At 37.0% G+C, this 17,650-nt stretch overlaps 1 protein-coding gene across 2 annotated transcripts in view; it reads left to right on the plus strand.

Moving 5' to 3' along the window:
- The window catches only part of MTREX (Mtr4 exosome RNA helicase), a 122,801-nt gene that overhangs the window by 96,605 nt on the left and 8,546 nt on the right, over positions 1–17,650 (plus strand). For both annotated transcript variants that reach the window (XM_049863768.1, XM_049863773.1), the window contains 3 exons: positions 10,452–10,557; positions 14,024–14,080; positions 15,105–15,267. In XM_049863768.1, coding sequence (XP_049719725.1) covers positions 10,452–10,557; positions 14,024–14,080; positions 15,105–15,267 — 326 coding nt within the window. The remainder of the gene's footprint in view (positions 1–10,451; positions 10,558–14,023; positions 14,081–15,104; positions 15,268–17,650) is intronic.

The raw sequence follows: 17,650 nt of genomic DNA on the forward strand, positions 1-17,650 counted from the left end.
ATAGAAAGTCAGAGGAGCAGACTCGAGCAATTAGAACGTAGACTGGGACTTCTGGAGGACCAGGGAAACAACACCAACATAGCTGAAAAAAAATCACATAAAAGAATTAAAAAAAATGAAGAAACCCTAAGAATCATGTGGGACTCTATCAAGAAGGATAACTTGCGAGTGATTGGAGTCCCAGAACAGGGAGGGGGGACAGAAAACACAGAGAAAATAGTTGAAGAACTCCTGACACAAAACTTCCCTGACATCATGAAAGACGAAAGGATATCTATCCAAGATGCTCATCGAACCCCATTTAAGATTGATCCAAAAAGAAAAACACCAAGACATATCATCATCAAACTTGCCAAAACCAAAGACAAACAGAAAATTTTAAAAGCAGCCAGGGAGAAAAGAAAGGTTTCCTTCAAGGGAGAATCAATAAGAATAAGTTCAGACTACTCAGCAGAAACCATGCAGGCAAGAAGGGAATGGGACGACATATACAGAGCACTGAACGAGAAAAACTGCCAACCAAGGATCATATATCCAGCAAAACTCTCTCTGAAATATGAAGGAGAAATTAAGATATTTACAGATAAACACAAGTTTAGAGAATTTGCAAAAACTAAACCAAGACTGCAAGAAATGCTAAAGGAGATTGTTTGGCCGGATGACCAATGATATCAGGTACCAGCACAATACAGGGTCACAAAACAGAACGTCCTGATATCAACGCAACTCAAACAGGGAAAGCACAAAAACAAACAAATTAAGACTAATTCTAAAAAATAAATAAATAAACAAAATAATACACACAACAGGAAATCATGGAAATCAATAGATAAACGATCACAATAATCAAAAAGAGGGACTAAATATAGGAGGCATTGAACTGCCAGATGGAGAGTGATACAAGGCGAAATAGAAGGATACAAGTTAGGTTTTTACTTAGAAAAATAGGGGTAAATAAAAAGGTAACCACAAAAAGGAATATCAATTCCATAACTCAAGAAAAAAGCCAAGAAAAACGTAACGACTCAATAAACACGAAGTTAAACATTATGAAAATGAGGATCTCACAAGCTACTAAGAAAAACGTCTCAGCACAAAAAAGCATGTGGAAAAATGAAATGGCCAACAACACACATGAAAAGGCATCAAAATGACAGCACTAAAAACTTACTTATCTATAATTACGCTGAATGTAAATGGACTAAATGCACCAATAAAGAGACAGAGAGTCACGGACTGGATAAAAAAACACGATCCATCTATATGCTGCCTACAAGAGACACACCTTAGACTTAGAGACACAAACAAACTAAAACTCAAAGGATGGAAAAAAATATATCAAGCAAACAATAAGCAAAAAAGGAGTAGCAATATTAATTTCTGACAAAATAGACTTTAGACTTAAATCCGCCACAAAGGATAAAGAAGGACACTATATAATGATAAAAGGGACAATTGATCAGGAAGACATAACCATATTAAATATTTACGCACCTAATGACAGGGCTGCAAGATACATAAATCAAATTTTAACAGAATTGACAAGTGAGATAGACACCTCCACATATATAGTAGGAGACTTCAACACACCACTTTCGGAGAAGGACAGGACATCCAGTAAGAAGCTCAATAGAGACACGGAAGACCTACTTACAACAATCAACCAACTTGACCTCATTGACTTATACAGAACTCTCCACCCAACTGCTGCAAAATATACTTTTTTTTCTAGCGCACATGGAACATTCTCTAGAATAGACCACATATTAGGTCATAAAACAAATCTTTCCAGAATCCAAAACATCGAAATATTACAAAGCATCTTCTCAGACCACAAGGCAATGAAGCTAGAAATCAATAACAGAAAAACTAGGGAAAAGAAATCAAATACTTGGAAAATGAACAATACCCTCCTGAAAAAAGACTGGGTTATAGAAGACATCAAGGAGGGAATAAGGAAATTCTTAGAAAGCAACGAGAATGAAAATACTTCCTATCAAAACCTCTGGGACACAGCAAAAGCAGTGCTCAGAGGCCAATTTATATCGATAAATGCACACATACAAAAAGAAGAGCCAAAATCAGAGAACTGTCCCTACAACTTGAACAAATAGAAAGTGAGCAACAAAAGAATCCATCAGGCACCCGAAGAAAACAAATAATAAAAATTAGAGCTGAACTAAACGAATGAGAGAACAGAAAAACAATTGAAAGAATTAACAAAGCCAAAAGCTGGTTCTTTGAAAAAATTAACAAAATTGATAAACCATTGGCTAGACTGACTAAAGAAAAACAGGAAAGGAAACTAATAACCCGAATAAGAAATGAGAAGGACCACATCACAACAGAACCAAATGAAATCAAAAGAATCATATCAGATTACTACATAAAATTGTACTCTAACAAATTTGAAAACCTAGAAGAAATGGATAAATTCTTAGAACAATACTACTTACCTAAACTAACACATTCAGAAGTAGAACAACTAAATAGACCCATAACAAAAAAAGAGATTGAAACGGTAATCAAAAAACTCCCAACAAAAAAAAGTCCTGGCCCAGATGGCTTCACTGCAGAGTTCTACCAAACCTTCAGAGAAGACTTAACACCATTACTATTGAAGGTATTTCAAAGTATAGAAAAAGACGGAATACTACCCAACTCATTCTATGAAGCTACCATCTCCCTGATACCAAAACCAGGTAAAGACATTACAAAAAAAGAAAATTTTAGACCTATATCCCTCATGAACATAGATGCAAAAATCCTTAACAAAATTCTAGCCAATAGAATCCAACAACACATCAAAAAAATAATACACCCTGATCAAGTGGGATTTATACCAGGTATGCAAGGCTGGTTTAATATCAGAAAAACCATTAATGTAATCCATCACATAAATAAAACAAAAGATAAAAACCACATGATCTTATCAATAGATGCAGAAAAGGCATTTGACAAAGTTCAACACCCATTTATGATAAAAACTCTAACCAAAATAGGAATTGAAGGAAAATTCCTCAACATAATAAAGGGCATCTATGCAAAGCCAACAGCCAATATCACTCTAAATGGAGAGAACCTGAAATCATTTCCCTTGAGAACGGGAACCAGACAAGGATGCCCTTTATCACCGCTCTTATTCAACATCGTACTTGAAGTCCTAGTCAGGGCAATTAGGCTAGACAAAGAAATAAAAGGTATCCAGATTGGTAAGGAGGAAGTAAAGCTATCACTATTTGCAGATGACATGATCGTATACATGGAAAACCCTAAGAAATCCTCCAGAAAACTACTGAAACTAATAGAAGAGTTTGGAAGAGTCTCAGGATATAAAATAAACATACAAAAATCACTTGGATTCCTCTACATCAACAAAAAGAACACCGAAGAGGAAATAACCAAATCAATACCATTCACAGTAGCCCCCAAGAAGATAAAATACTTAGGAATAAATCTTACCAAGGATGTAAAAGACCTATACAAAGAAAACTATAAAACTCTGCTACAAGAAATTCAAAAGGACACACTTAAATGGAAAAACATACCCTGCTCATGGATAGGAAGACTTAACATAGTAAAAATGTCTATTCTACCAAAAGCCATTTATACATACAACGGACTTCCAATCCAAATACCAATGTCATACTTTAAGGGAATAGAGAAACAAATCACTAATTTCATATGGAAAGGAAAGAACCCCCGGATAAGCAAAACATTACTGAAAAAGAAGAAGAAAGTGGGAGGCCTCACCCTACCTGATTTCAGAACCTATTATATAGCTGCAGTAGTCAAAACAGCCTGGTACTGGTACAACAACAGGCACATAGACCAATGGAACAGAATTGAGAATCCAGATATAAATCCATCCATTTATGAGCAACTGATATTTGACAAAGGACCAGTGTCAGTCAATTGGGGAAATAATAGTCTTTTTAACAAATGGTGCTGGCATACCTGGATATCCATTTGCAAAAGAATGAAACAGGACCCATACCTCACACCATGCACAAAAACTAACTCCAACTGGATCAAAGACCTAAACATAAAGACTAAAACGATAAAAATCATGGAAGAAAAAATAGGATCTACCCTAGGAGCCCTAATACAGGGCATAAACAGAATACAAAACATTACCAGAAATGATGAAGAGAAACCAGATAACTGGGAGCTCCTAAAAATCAAACACCTATGCTCATCTAAAGACTTCACCAAAAGAGTAAAAAGACCACCTACAGACTGGGAAAGAATATTCAGCTATGACATCTCAGACCAGCGCCTGATCTCTAAAATCTACATGACTCTGTCAAAACTCAACCACAAAAAGACCAACAACCCAATCAAGAAGTGGGCAAAGGATATGAACACACATTTCACTAAGGAAGATATTCAGGCAGCCAACAGATACATGAGAAAATGCTCTCGATCATTAGCCATTAGAGAAATGCAAATTAAAACTACGATGAGATTCCATCTGACACCAACTAGACTGGCATTAATCCAAAAAACACAAAATAATAAATGTTGGAGAGGCTTCGGAGAGACTGGAACTCTCATACACTGCTGGTGGGATTGTAAAATGGTACAACCACTTTGAAGTCCATCTGGCGTTATCTTAAACAGTTAGAAATAGAACTACCATACAACCCAGAAATCCTACTCCTCGGAATATACCCTAGAGATACAAGACCCTTCACACAAACAGATATATGCACACCCATGTGTATTGCAGCTCTGTTTACAATAGCAAAAAGCTGGAAGCAACCAAGATGTCCATCAACGGACGAATGGTTAAATAAATTGTGGTATATTCACACAATGGAATACTACGCATCGATAAAGAACAGTGACGAATCTCTGAAACATTTCATAACATGGAGGAATCTGGAAGGCATTATGCTGAGCGAAATGAGTCAGTTGCAAAAGGACAAATATTGTATAAGACCACTATTATAAGATCTTGAGAAATAGAAAAAATGGAAAAGAACACATACTTTTGTGGTTACAAAGGGGGGAGGGAGGGAGGGAGGGAGAGGGCTTTTTATTGATCAATCTGTAGATGGGAACTGCTTTGGGTGAAGGGAAAGACAACACTCAAAACAAGGAAGGTCAGCCTAATTGGACTGGATTAAAAGTAAAGAGGTTTCCGAGATAAAATGAAATTTTCAAAGGTCAGCGGAGCAGGGGCTGGGGTCTGGGGAACTTGGTTTGAGGGGACTTCTAAGTCAATGGGCAAAACAATTCTATTATGAAAACACTCTGCATCCCACTTTGAATTGTGGCACCTGGGGTCCTAAATGCCAACAAGCAGCCATCTAAAATACATTAATTGGTCTCAACCCACCTGGAGCAAAGGCAAAGGAAGAACACCAAGGTCACACGACAACTAAGAACCCAAGAGACAGAAAGGGCCACTTGAACCAGAGACCTACATTATCCTGAGACCAGAAGAACTAGTTGGTGCCCGGCCACAATCGATGTCTGCCCTGTCAGGGAACACAACAGACAACTCCTGAGGGAGCAGGAGACCAATGGGATGCAGACCCCAAATTCTCACTAAAAGACCACACCTAATGGTATGATTGCGACTAGAGGAATCCCAGAGACAATGCTCCCCAGAACTTCTGATGGCACAGGACAGGAACCATCCCCAAAGACAAATCATCAGGCATGAAAAGGACTGGTCAGTGGGGGGGAGAGAGATACTGAGGAAGAGTGAGCTAATTAAATCAGGTGGACACGGGAGAGTGTGTTGGCAACTCTTGACTGGAGGGGGGATGGGAAGATAGAGAGGGAAGATGGTAAAATTGGCACGAAACGAGAGACTGTAAGGGCTGACTCAATAGGGGGAGAGCAAGTGGGAGAAGGGAGTAAGATGTATGTAAACCTACATGTGACAGACTGATTGGAATGGTAAATGTTCACTTGAAGCTTAATAAAAATTAAATAAATAAATAAATAAAATAAAAAAGTTTATGTAGTACCTCTATATTAAATCAGATTCGGACCATGAAATTGATAAATATGAAAAAACCAAACAAAACCACCTGTTGCCATCGAGTCGACTCCTACCCATAATGACCCTAAAGGACACATGAGAATTGCCCTGTAGGGTTTCCAAGAAGCGCCTGGTGGATTTGAACTGCCAATCTCTTGGTTAACAGCCGTAGCTCTTAACCAGTACACCAGCAGGGTTAAAAATCTCTTGGATCCCACTATTTGCTACAAGTTTGGTTAGAATTTTGGTATATTTCCTTTCAGTCTTCTTTTTTAATGCATTGTGGGGCATTTATGTAGTTTTCCTCTTATTTATACAGTTTTCTCTATATGTATATTTTTTATAGTTATGAACATTTTCCATCTTGAAACTTAGTCTGAAAATTGTTGTCCTTTTATTTGTATAACCCAAACCAAAAAACCCATTGCCATCAAGTCAGTTACAACTCAGTGACACTATAGAACTGAGTAGAACTGTCCCATAGGGTTTCCAAGGAACAGCTGGTGGATTCAAACTGCTGGCCTTTTTGTTAGCAGCCAGGCTCTTAACCACTATGCTCCTTTGTATGTATAGCAGATTTTATTGAAGGGTTAGAGTAACAATAGGGTATTATAGCATAGCAGACTGTAGGCTGAAGGTTAAAATTAGATATAAGATACTGTCAGTTCTGGTAATCTTTTGTCCCAGGTGTGACCCCAAAACTAAGTGACTTAAAACAGCAGTAATCATTTTATTCTTTCACGATTGCAGGAGTGGCTTGGTTGGACAGTTCTGGTTCAGGGTCTCATGTAGTTGCCGAAAGACAAGTGGTTGAGTGAAACAGCAGGAATCTGGAGCAGCTGGAGAATGTTTGGATCTTTTCCTCTTCCTCTCCTACTTCTTTGCTCCCCATTCCCTCCTCTTCCCCCTTTCTCTCAGGGCTTCTTCGTATGTTCACTCCACATGGGCTGGTTTGGGCTTCTTCATAGTACGTCAGCCTCAGGTGGTAGGACTGTTCACGTGGAGGCTGAGGGCTCTAGTATGTGTGTTCTAGCAGGCTAAATGGAGGTTGCATTGTCTTTTCTGACCTAGCCTCCTGTTTTTTATCCTGGCTTTGGATGTCATACAGCATTACTTCCACCACATTCTCTTGATTATAAGTGAGGCATAAACCTACCCAGATTCAAGTGGAGGAAAACTATATAGACTCCACTTCTCAGTGGGGAAGTGGCTCCTGTCTGATAGAATTTTCTGCGATGGTGGAAATATTCTATATCTGCACTGTTCTACAGTAGCCACATGTGGTTTTAAGCACTCGAAATGTGGCTAGTGAGACTGAGGAAGTGAATTTTAAATTTAATTTTCATGGCCACATGTGGACCAAAACCAAAACCACTGCCATTGAGTTGATTCCAACTCATAGTGACCCTATAGGACAGAGTAGACCTGCCCTATAGAGTTGCCAAGGCTGTAAATCTTTACAGAAGCAGGTCACCACATCTTTATCCTGGGGAGTGGCTGGTGGGTTTGAACTGCCAACCTTTTGGTTAGCAGCTGGGCTCCCACTTGTGGACAGGGCAGTCTGTATAGATAGATCAGTGCAGTTCTAGAAAAACATGTGGAATAGGAGGTGCTGTTATGGCCATTTGTAGAAAATACAATTCATGACATTGTCCTAAAAATTCATCAGTTATTTCCCACCATGGGGAATATTTCGTGCTTAGGGCCCAGCTTGCCTCTTTTCTTCCTTAACTTGAACAGTATTCAACTTGAAGATATATCTTGTTTTGGTCACACAGCAATGACCATCATTCTCAATGGAATGAAATGAAAAAAGACACTTTGCAACCGTTTTTTATGTCATCAGCATGACACTGAATGGAGGGGGCCTGAGAACTACAGGCTTTGTGAATGGTTTTGGACATTGCTGGTGAAAACTTATTCATATAGTTCTTATTGATCATCGCATCCAGATGTAATGAACTCAGGTGTCTGCAGGGGCCAGAAGGCAGCTGGTGAAGTGGACGACTCATGGCCACCAATAGGGGGCAGGCACTACCAGCCGCAGCTAGTTGTCATCATAGGGTAATGCAATATCAGACTTTGTGGTATATTGTAATTATTACGTATTGTCTAATAATAACATAGAAATTACTTTCACCTTAGGTATCTACACCTAGACTAAAAAAAGAAAACCAAGCTACCTATGGAAAAATGAATATTGATTTTATTCTAAGATGCTTTCTCTGTTTATAGAGATAACAGTATCACATATCAAAGTACATTAGCTTACTCCCAAAATTTGCTTCTCCCTCTGGTCCCTATCTTGGTGAATAAGACTCAACCCTTAAAGTTGAAAACTTGGGAGTTATATTAGAATGCCCTGTCCTTCTTTATGTCCTCCTATGTTTTCCTCTCTACCCACGCCCTTTAACTGCTCCCACTGGCGAATGTGTATCCCTCATAATTTCTTGCCTAAACGACTGCCTTAGCCCTCCAAATTGTTCATTGCCTCCTGTGTTGAATCTCTACTGCTCATCCTTCGTACTTCTTTCAGAGTAATCTTTCCAAAGTGGAAATTCTATCATGTCATTCTTTTGGTTAAAATCCCTCAGTGATTCCCTATTTCTTTTAGAATGAATTCCATAATTTGGTATGTTCTTGCCCTTACTTGCCTCTGTAGTCTGTCCTGCATGTTTTGTTTTTTTCTGAGATCTTCTGGAAAGCTATCCCTGACTTTCTCTAATCTGATTTTAGTCTCCTAAACTGTTTTTGCTTAACAGCCTATACAGACAGACCTCTGTTAGAGCACTCTGTTAGATCACTGTCCTGATTATTAGTTTACCAATCTTGGCCCCCCACATTAGACTATAACTCATTAAAATAATTTTGCCTTATTGTTATCCTCTTTGCTTGACTTAACTCTCAGTTTAATATCAGGGACTCAAATTTAGTTTTTGATTTATTTTTGTGAAGATTGATAGTTGGACAGTTCTGGCTCAGAACTATCTGAGAGGTTTTTCATGTACAAAGAGAAATTTACTTTTTTGTTTAAACAGGGTAACACTTACTCTCTTAAAATTACTATAACATAAACTCTGTTATAAATCTACCTTTATTGGGACCTTGATGTTAGAAGTCCAGAGACACCATCTGTGCTGTCTCCTTTAGTTTTCATGAACACATTTGAGAATTTAGAATTTTTCATTGTTCACCCATGATGGCAAAGAGAAAAATAACAGAGGAAGATGTTCTGCAGTTATTATACAAATGAGAAGATGAATGCAAAGCAGCACTCTAGACTCAATGATGGTGAAATTGATCATAGAAGCAACATCTCAGACTAGGCAATTTCTCAAATTCAGCAATCAGTGAGTGAACAGTGTATTTGTAAGCACAAACCAGAAATATGATACTCTGATTCACTTAGCTGTTCAATAGGAAGGACTTGGTTGTACAATGTTTTGCAGTAAAAATGTGGGCCATCCCATTTTGCTAAAATGGCTTGTGATAGTAGTCTTTCATCTCTTATGATTTTGTGCACCAAATTGACCTTGATACAGGGTTCGTAAGTGGTCAAATGCTGAAGGTAAGTATGTATACAAGGAAATTAGAAAGAACCATAATGAAGAAACAAAAAAATTGATGGATTGGTTATTATAATCTTGAGAATATAAATCTAAAAATAAAAATGCTTTGCAGTTACGGAGCAGAAAAGATGGCCCCTTTCTCTTCAACAAAATTTTGAGCTGTCAGTCTTTTAAAATAGTAGATGTTTTTGATGCAAGAAGAGGAACCAAAAGTAATTAAGCTAGAACCTAATAAGGATATATTTGAAATTCAGAACTGGTATTGTATTTTGACAATGCAAGTGCAATAAAAAACAAAAAATGATGAACATATTAGAGATGAATTTGAAATCTGGAATTAGTATTTACAAGATGGATGTATTCATGTTTATAGATGACAATTTGTGAGCAGCAGTTAGTTGCATTCAGAGGACATTAGCCATTTTGGTTATGCATACTTTCAAACTAGGCAAATACTGAAAAAAATGTGAGTTTGCTATGTGTACATTCTAATTAAGGTATGTAATAAAGTGTGTACACTGTCCCTTTATTTTTCTATAAATGACTTAAAAGGGTCCTTTGAACTCAGATAATGTTGATGACTAAGAGGTAAGAATGGGCTCTTTGTTTTAATGAGTATGTTCATTTTGGTATTTGCTATAATGAGATCTTCATCTATATGAAATGCTCATTTTATATTATTTATATGTTGATAAATACAAAACCAGCCAGTGCCTTAGTTAAATAATTCTTTGTCACACACACACCCCTCTCACTTCTCATCAGTTACTCCTCATGGTCAAAAAATACTTTTATTAAAAATTACATTTTAAAGATATGTGTGTTCATATGTATGTCTTCATATTCTAACATTTAAAATTTATTCTTTTTCTGTGGCTGTATAGTGCTGATGAGCTGCTTCTAACCGAGATGATGTTTAATGGCCTTTTCAATGACTTATCTGCAGAACAGGCAACAGCGTTACTAAGCTGCTTTGTGTTTCAAGAGAATGTGAGTTCATAGATTCAGCACATCTTATTTATTAATTTACACATCATATAATTTAATGGCATTGTGAATGTTTATAATTATAAAGTATGTCACATTTACATATTATGAGTAATGTTAATTGGAAATTAAGAGGATTAAATAATTACTTGCATATTATCAGGAAAGGGAGCGAAATAGTAATTTTTTAATCAATGCATACCACCATACCCAATGTCGTTGAGTTGATTCCGACTCATAGTGACCCTGTAGGTTAGAGTAGAAGAACTGTCCCATAGGGTTTTGGTTTTTTGTGAATAATCAAAAACAAGAAACCAAATCCATTGCCGCTGAGTCAATTCCGACTCATAGCGACCCTATAGGACAGAATAGAACTGCCCCATAGGGTTTCCAGGGAGTGCTTGGTGGATTCGAACTGCTGACCTCTTGGTTAGCACCCACAGGTCTTAACCACAATGCCACCAGGGTTTCCTTTTTATGACTAGTCACCATAAATCACAGCCCAAATTTAAAATTTGTTCTATAACCCTGTGCATCGTTTGAAGGCCTGGCTTAGTCAGACACTTCTAGAAAGAAAAAGATAAGTGTAGGTGAAATTAGCCAAAACGAATGGAATAGTGAAGTTGAATTACCCTCCAATATTTGAGAATAACTCTGAAGCAACTGATCCTATTAGAATATGAAATCTTCCTATTCATGGAAAAAGTTGGAAGTAGTGGCCATAACTAACATTCTCATTGTTGGAACAGCAATAATTTTTTCATATGGGTAGTTGGTTCACTTTCAACTGCTCTTAAGAAACCAAAAAATAAGGGGCCGGGTGGAACACCACAAGAATGCTAATCACCCTTATGCTTTATTCCAGAAGCCAGTATGGTTTGTTTTAAAAAGTAAAATGCATTGTCTTACATTCCAAATTGAAGATTTTATTCATTGTGGATGAAGTAAAGTTATTGTCTCAAAATAATTTAATATTCATGTCTAAATTTTTAGAGGATCGTCATTTAATGTATATTCTTAGTTTAACTTTTAAGTATATTAGATTTTTTTGTTGTTCTGCCATGGATCTGTTAACCTGTTTATTAACATTTCTCTGTTTGATTGTCTTATTTGAAATTATTAGGGGCTTATAGAATTATGTAAATTAATCATTAGAATTATGTGGGTCAAAGGTGGCATCAAAGGATGTTAATCAAATCAAATATATTACTTCTTGGAGTAGGTGGGTGCTTTTCTCCCAGGTTCCTGATTACTGATTAGAATTACAGCTGTAGCGGCAAATAGAACAGTGTATGCCCTCCTGAGAATGCCTGCAATACACCTATGAAGTAACTTGCACATAAGAGGGATATATTACTTTACAAAATAATTATGTTTGGGTACTGTATTTCTTAGGTTCAAAAATTTATTACATCAGTTTCTAAGATAATCGTTAAAGAACATTTGTCCAGTTTTCTTTGAGCACAGATCTAAGGCTTAGAGATTGTTTGGGCTTGGTGGTCTTCCACCTGTGTCAGACTTTATCTTGTGGCTAATTTCTTGCGTTATTCTGTCTTGTTTTTCAAATGTGGCACTATAAAAATCCTCTCTTCTGAGAGGCAAAGTACGTTACTTCAAAGGAGTTGGGCTTAGCCAAACCACAACTCTTAAACCTTGGGACAAGATTCACTATACGCAGTTATGATTTGTTAAGTTCAACCACACTGTGTTATGTGTATTGTCATCGATTCTTGTGGTGGTGCCTTTCTACGTCAAGATGGAAGATTGTACTAAAAGTCACATGGAATTTAGTTGGTACTTTTAGCAGAATATTTTCTTTCCAGAAAGAATAAACATAGAGGTACTTGTTATAAATATGATGAAGATGCTTGGTATACTAACTTCTGTTTAAAAATCTGTTCTTTCTAAAACCGTGCCCAAGATTTTTTATATTAAAAATAATTTGAAAGATTATATACGGTGTTTGTAATAGAGATAACAAGTATCTACACATATTAAGTACACACTGTGCAATGCATAGATCCAGACAACAGAGATACAGCAGAAAATTTTTGCTTTCATGATACTTATATGCTAGTGGACAAAGATAAACAAAGTATACAATATTGTGAAGAATAGTGATGAGGGTGGTAGAGAAAAGGGAAGCAGCGAAGTCAGATAGAGACCATTGGGGTACAGGATTACTATTTTAAATAAGGTGATTAGGGAGGCTTCACTCATAGAGTGAAATTTGAATTGAGACTTGAAGGAAAGATGAGGGAATAAACTGTGCACATGCTTGGTGGGTGAGCACTGGAAAAGCACATTTAGTTGGCTTATGTCACAGTGCCTTTTACTGTAGTGCTGGTGACCAGCAGAGAGGGAAGTGATCAGTAACTGTTGACCATGAATGAACACAATATGAAAAATGTTTAGCATTCTTACCTTTTTTCTATTAAAACAGATGTCGATTTCAGCCTGTCCATTTTACTATTTTATCATTCATCATGATTTTTGGTTTTAACAGGAATAATATAGAACTTGATTTATTACTTATTACGTAATATATAAATGATTGCTGTATTAAAATCAAATCCAGCATAACTACTGATGCTTAAAATAAAGGCAGATCTATTGCAACTAACCTCTCATTGCTTTTTTAAAAAATTTAACTGTAATTACTGAAAATCCTATCCCCCACATATATATATATGTATATATATATCGGTCTTGTAATAATTTTACTTTCATATAATAAAATTTCTTCACAAATAATGTCTTTTATTCTCATCACAAGTTTTTGGGTTTGGAGATCTAGCTTTATCATTTGACTTTGACAGCTTTGGGGACCAGTACACAGAAAGCTCAAGCAACTTGTCCAAGTTCATTTGGCTAGTTAGTGATAGAACTGAAACTCCCATTTTCTAATTGAGAAATTACCAAAACTTTCAGTAAAGGTAATATTAAGAATACTGAAACTCAGATTAAACTTTTGGCTATCTTATATTTGGTTAGAAAGCTAGCTAGGTAAAGTAAAATTTGGAACCATTACTCTGAACGTTCTTTACTCCAAATTTTCAGTTTCCCCAGATGGAGAGTTGCCTAGAAGCTAAAACTTTGAGAATCAAACTATGATGTGACAGTTTTTGATAATGCTGATGTAACTAGACAGCTATGCATATTTACAGTATGTGTTCTCCCTCAATTCCATTTATGGTCACAGAATAGCCAGTAGGTGCACTTTGCAAATTTAGCAGTATTTTTCTCTGAAACATAATAAAAGAATATTATAATTGAGAATGAGAGGAATGGTGAGTTTGCTTATATAAACTAAGAGTTGGCTAGAAACTCAAAATGCTAATGATCAAAGTCTTATAATTTGGTATTAATGGTTATCATGGAAGCTTTTGGTGGGTTGGTTGGGTTGGTTAAAAGTTATACTGTACTTTAAACTTACGTTTTTGCTTCTCATTTTCCTTTGTTTTTACAGTCTAGTGAGATGCCTAAATTAACAGAGCAATTAGCAGGACCACTTCGTCAAATGCAGGTAAGATTTTTTTTGAACAACATTATTTTGTGAGTAGTAGATTCTAAAGTAAACATTTGGACAGGTGGATCATAGTAGTTTATCATTCCACAGAGACAGCTCTCTTCAGAATTAAATATGTCACTTGATGTCAGTCATGTCATTTAGTGCTATTTTGATTAATAGCATCTGCGATTTCATTTTAGCGGTTAGCCCCCCCTCCCCCCACCATTGTAACAAATTGTAGAGGGTTGCTGTGATTGCAGATTTAAAACTGCACGATGCAAATAGGCCATACCAGCCACTTAGTGCCTGTGTTGTTTTCCTCCTCGGTATTGAGAATGGCAGGTCTTTCTCCCCTAGCGATCTGCTTCCATAAAGATTATAGCCAAGAACACCCTGTGGGGCAGTTCTACTCTGTCACATGGGGTCAGTGTGAGTCTGACTCGACCCCATGTTTTGTTATCTGTTTTGTCAGTGTTTTTGTTTTCTTAATGAAATAGAGGTTAGTTAAATGTTATTCTTGAATAACTTTAACGAAGAACTCTGTTTTTAGTAGAAGAGGTATAAAAACAAACCAAAAAGAAACCCAAACCCATTACTGTGAGTCTGTTCCAACTCACAGCGACCCAATAGGCCAGAGTAGAACTACCCCATAGGGTTTCCAAGGAACAGTTGATGGATTCAAACTGCTGACCTTTGGGTTACCAGCCGAGCTCTTAACCACTGCGCCACAGGGCTCCATATGAAAAAAAATGAATCAAGATTAAAAAAAAGGATTGTTGTGCAACAGTGTGCCCTGGGGGTATAACTGGGTGAAAGTCATGCTCCTGATATATTTGTCTTAGTTAACCACTTCAACTTAATGGGAAAACTTGGCATTTGATCACTTAGTAATTGAACACTCTGCCCACTTAGAACATCCACTTTGCGGGCATATTACCTAGGAAGAAAAAGGGGCCTTGTGGAATGCTGACTTTGGAAACCTAAAGAAAAAAGTGATATGGGGGATCATAAGTAAGGAATTTTTAATTTATCTTTAAAGGAATGTGCTAAAAGAATTGCAAAAGTTTCAGCAGAAGCCAAATTAGAAATCGATGAAGAAAGTTATCTAAGCTCATTTAAACCTCACCTAATGGATGTAGTATATACCTGGGCTACTGGAGCTACATTTGCCCATATCTGCAAAATGACAGATGTCTTTGAAGGTATGGTTAAATTTCCTAAACATACTTTTTTTCTGATATAAGAAGTACACTTACGGTGGCATTGTTTTAAGTAAGCAGGAATAATATATGTATTATTAATTATATATATACACACACATACATGCATTTGGTCGTAATAAAATGAAATCTTCTGCCTAATTAGATCAAAATGATTCTCCACAAATCCTTTGTTTTTATATTGTTCAATAAGCATAGTCTGATCATTATAAATTCCTTAGGAAACTGTGTTAACAGTTTATAATTCCATGCCAGTGACTCTGTAATCACAAATTAACAGATAATTCTAATAAGTCAGATTTGTATGGGTATTTTTCCGTTTTTATTTTCTCTTGGTAAGGACTTAATGGCTTGCTATATTAGTTTACTAAAAAATGGCAGAACTGAAAATACTGCTATCACTGTATTTTTAATGACAAATTTGGCTTCAGCCAGAGTGTTGTTTCAGGATTAATCAGAATAAATTTAATGAGCAGAATTTTGAGACTGAAGAAGAGCTGTTACTCAGGTGAAGACCAATTTTAGATGAAAAAAGGACAAAGGGAGACGTAAGCAGTAATTTTAAGTGAATTCCAGGAAGCAAAAATGCAGAGTATTTAAAGAAGACCATATTTAGGAATGCTGTTTTAGTTGAAAAAGGGTTGGCTATAATTATATAGATATTTATTGTTGTTGTTAGGTGCTGTCGAGTTGATCCCGACTCATAGCAACCCTGTGCACAACAGAACGAAACATTGCCTGGTCCTGTGCCAGCCTTACAGTTATTGTTATGCTTGAGTTCATTGTTGCAGCCACTGTGTCAGTCCACCTCATTGAGGGTCTTCCTCTTTTCCACCGACTCCTTACTTCTGCCAAGCATGATGTCCTTCTCCAGGGACTGATCCCTCCTGACAGTATGTAAGATGCAGTCTTAACCGTCCTTGCTTCTAAGGAGCATTCTGGTTGTACTTCTTCCAAGATAGATGTGTTCATTCTTTTGGCAGTTCATGGTTTATTCAATATTCTTCGCTAACACCACAATTCAAAGGTGTCAGTTCTTCTTTGCTCTTCTTTATTCATTGGCCAGCTTTCACATGCATGTGATGCAATTGAAAATACCATGGCTTGGGTCAGGTGCACTGTAGTCTTCAAGGTGACAGCTTTACTTTTCAACACTTTAAAGAGGTCCTTTACAGCAGATTTACCCAATGCAGTGCGTCGTTTGATTTCTTGACTGCTGCTTCCATGGGTGTTGACTGTGGATCCAAGTAAAATGAAATTCTTGACAACTTCACTTTTTTCTCTGTTTATCCTGATGTTGCTCATTGGTCCAGTTGTGAGGATTTTTGTTTTCTGTGTGTTGAGGTGCAATCCATACTGAAGGCTGTGGTCTTTGATCCTCAAACCAGACCATATCAAAATACTGTCTCTCACTTTCCCTTGAAGAGTGAAGGATCCTAAAGAAACTTGGTCCTATGAAATCAGTGTTTTTATCTGTATTTCTAAATAATAATTATGAGACAAGGTATTTATTAAGTGACAAGACACCGTGCTGGGTAGATTTTTACAAAGGTTTATTTTCTCACTTTATCCTCCTAGCAAACAAAAAGGCAGTTATTCTTGAGCTGCACTTGCAGAAGCCAGAACTCAGTGGGGCTACCGTGTCCCAGACCACATAGCTCTAAGGCACAGCTTCTGTGATCTGAATCCTGCATTCTCTGGCACACAGGAAGGGTGGGATTCCAGGATCCTAGAGACGGGGAAACAATGTGAAATCTGTTGTTTTTACGTTGTTAGGTGCCGTTGAGTTGGTTCTGACTCATAGGGACCCCATGCAAAACAGAACGAAGCACTGCTCGGTCCTGTGCCATCCTCAAAATCGTTGTTATGCTTGAGCCCATTGTTTTGGCCACTGTGTCAGTCCATCTTGTGCAGTGTCTTTCTCTTTTTTGCTGACCCTCTACCAAGCATGACAGACACGTGAGGGATGTGGAATCTAGTGATGTCATACTTGTTTTCTTTCTAGTTTTTACATTGTATTGACAAAGGTCAGAAAATATATTTATATTAGAGAGTTACCTGACATCTTTTTTGGCTCAAAAAGATAATCCCTAGTGTCTTCATTAAATGTTGAAAAAATAGTAAAACTAATAACTAACGTTTAACAAACCAGGCTTGTTTGATGGAAGGCTGTTAGTTTCTTGGCCAGAATGTGCTAATTAATGAAGTCAAAAAGAGTTTTGATAACATGGCGGGTGGTCCTGGAAACTTGCTGACTTGGATATTCTGTATATATTTTCTAATCTGGCTAAGTTAGTTCTTGCCGACACTTGAAGTCACCTTCTAGAGTTGTGGGTTGAATTGTTCCTGAAAAGATGGTTGATTA

This window comes from Elephas maximus, chromosome 2 (genome assembly GCF_024166365.1).
Source record: "Elephas maximus indicus isolate mEleMax1 chromosome 2, mEleMax1 primary haplotype, whole genome shotgun sequence".
Classification (NCBI taxonomy): domain Eukaryota; kingdom Metazoa; phylum Chordata; class Mammalia; order Proboscidea; family Elephantidae; genus Elephas; species Elephas maximus.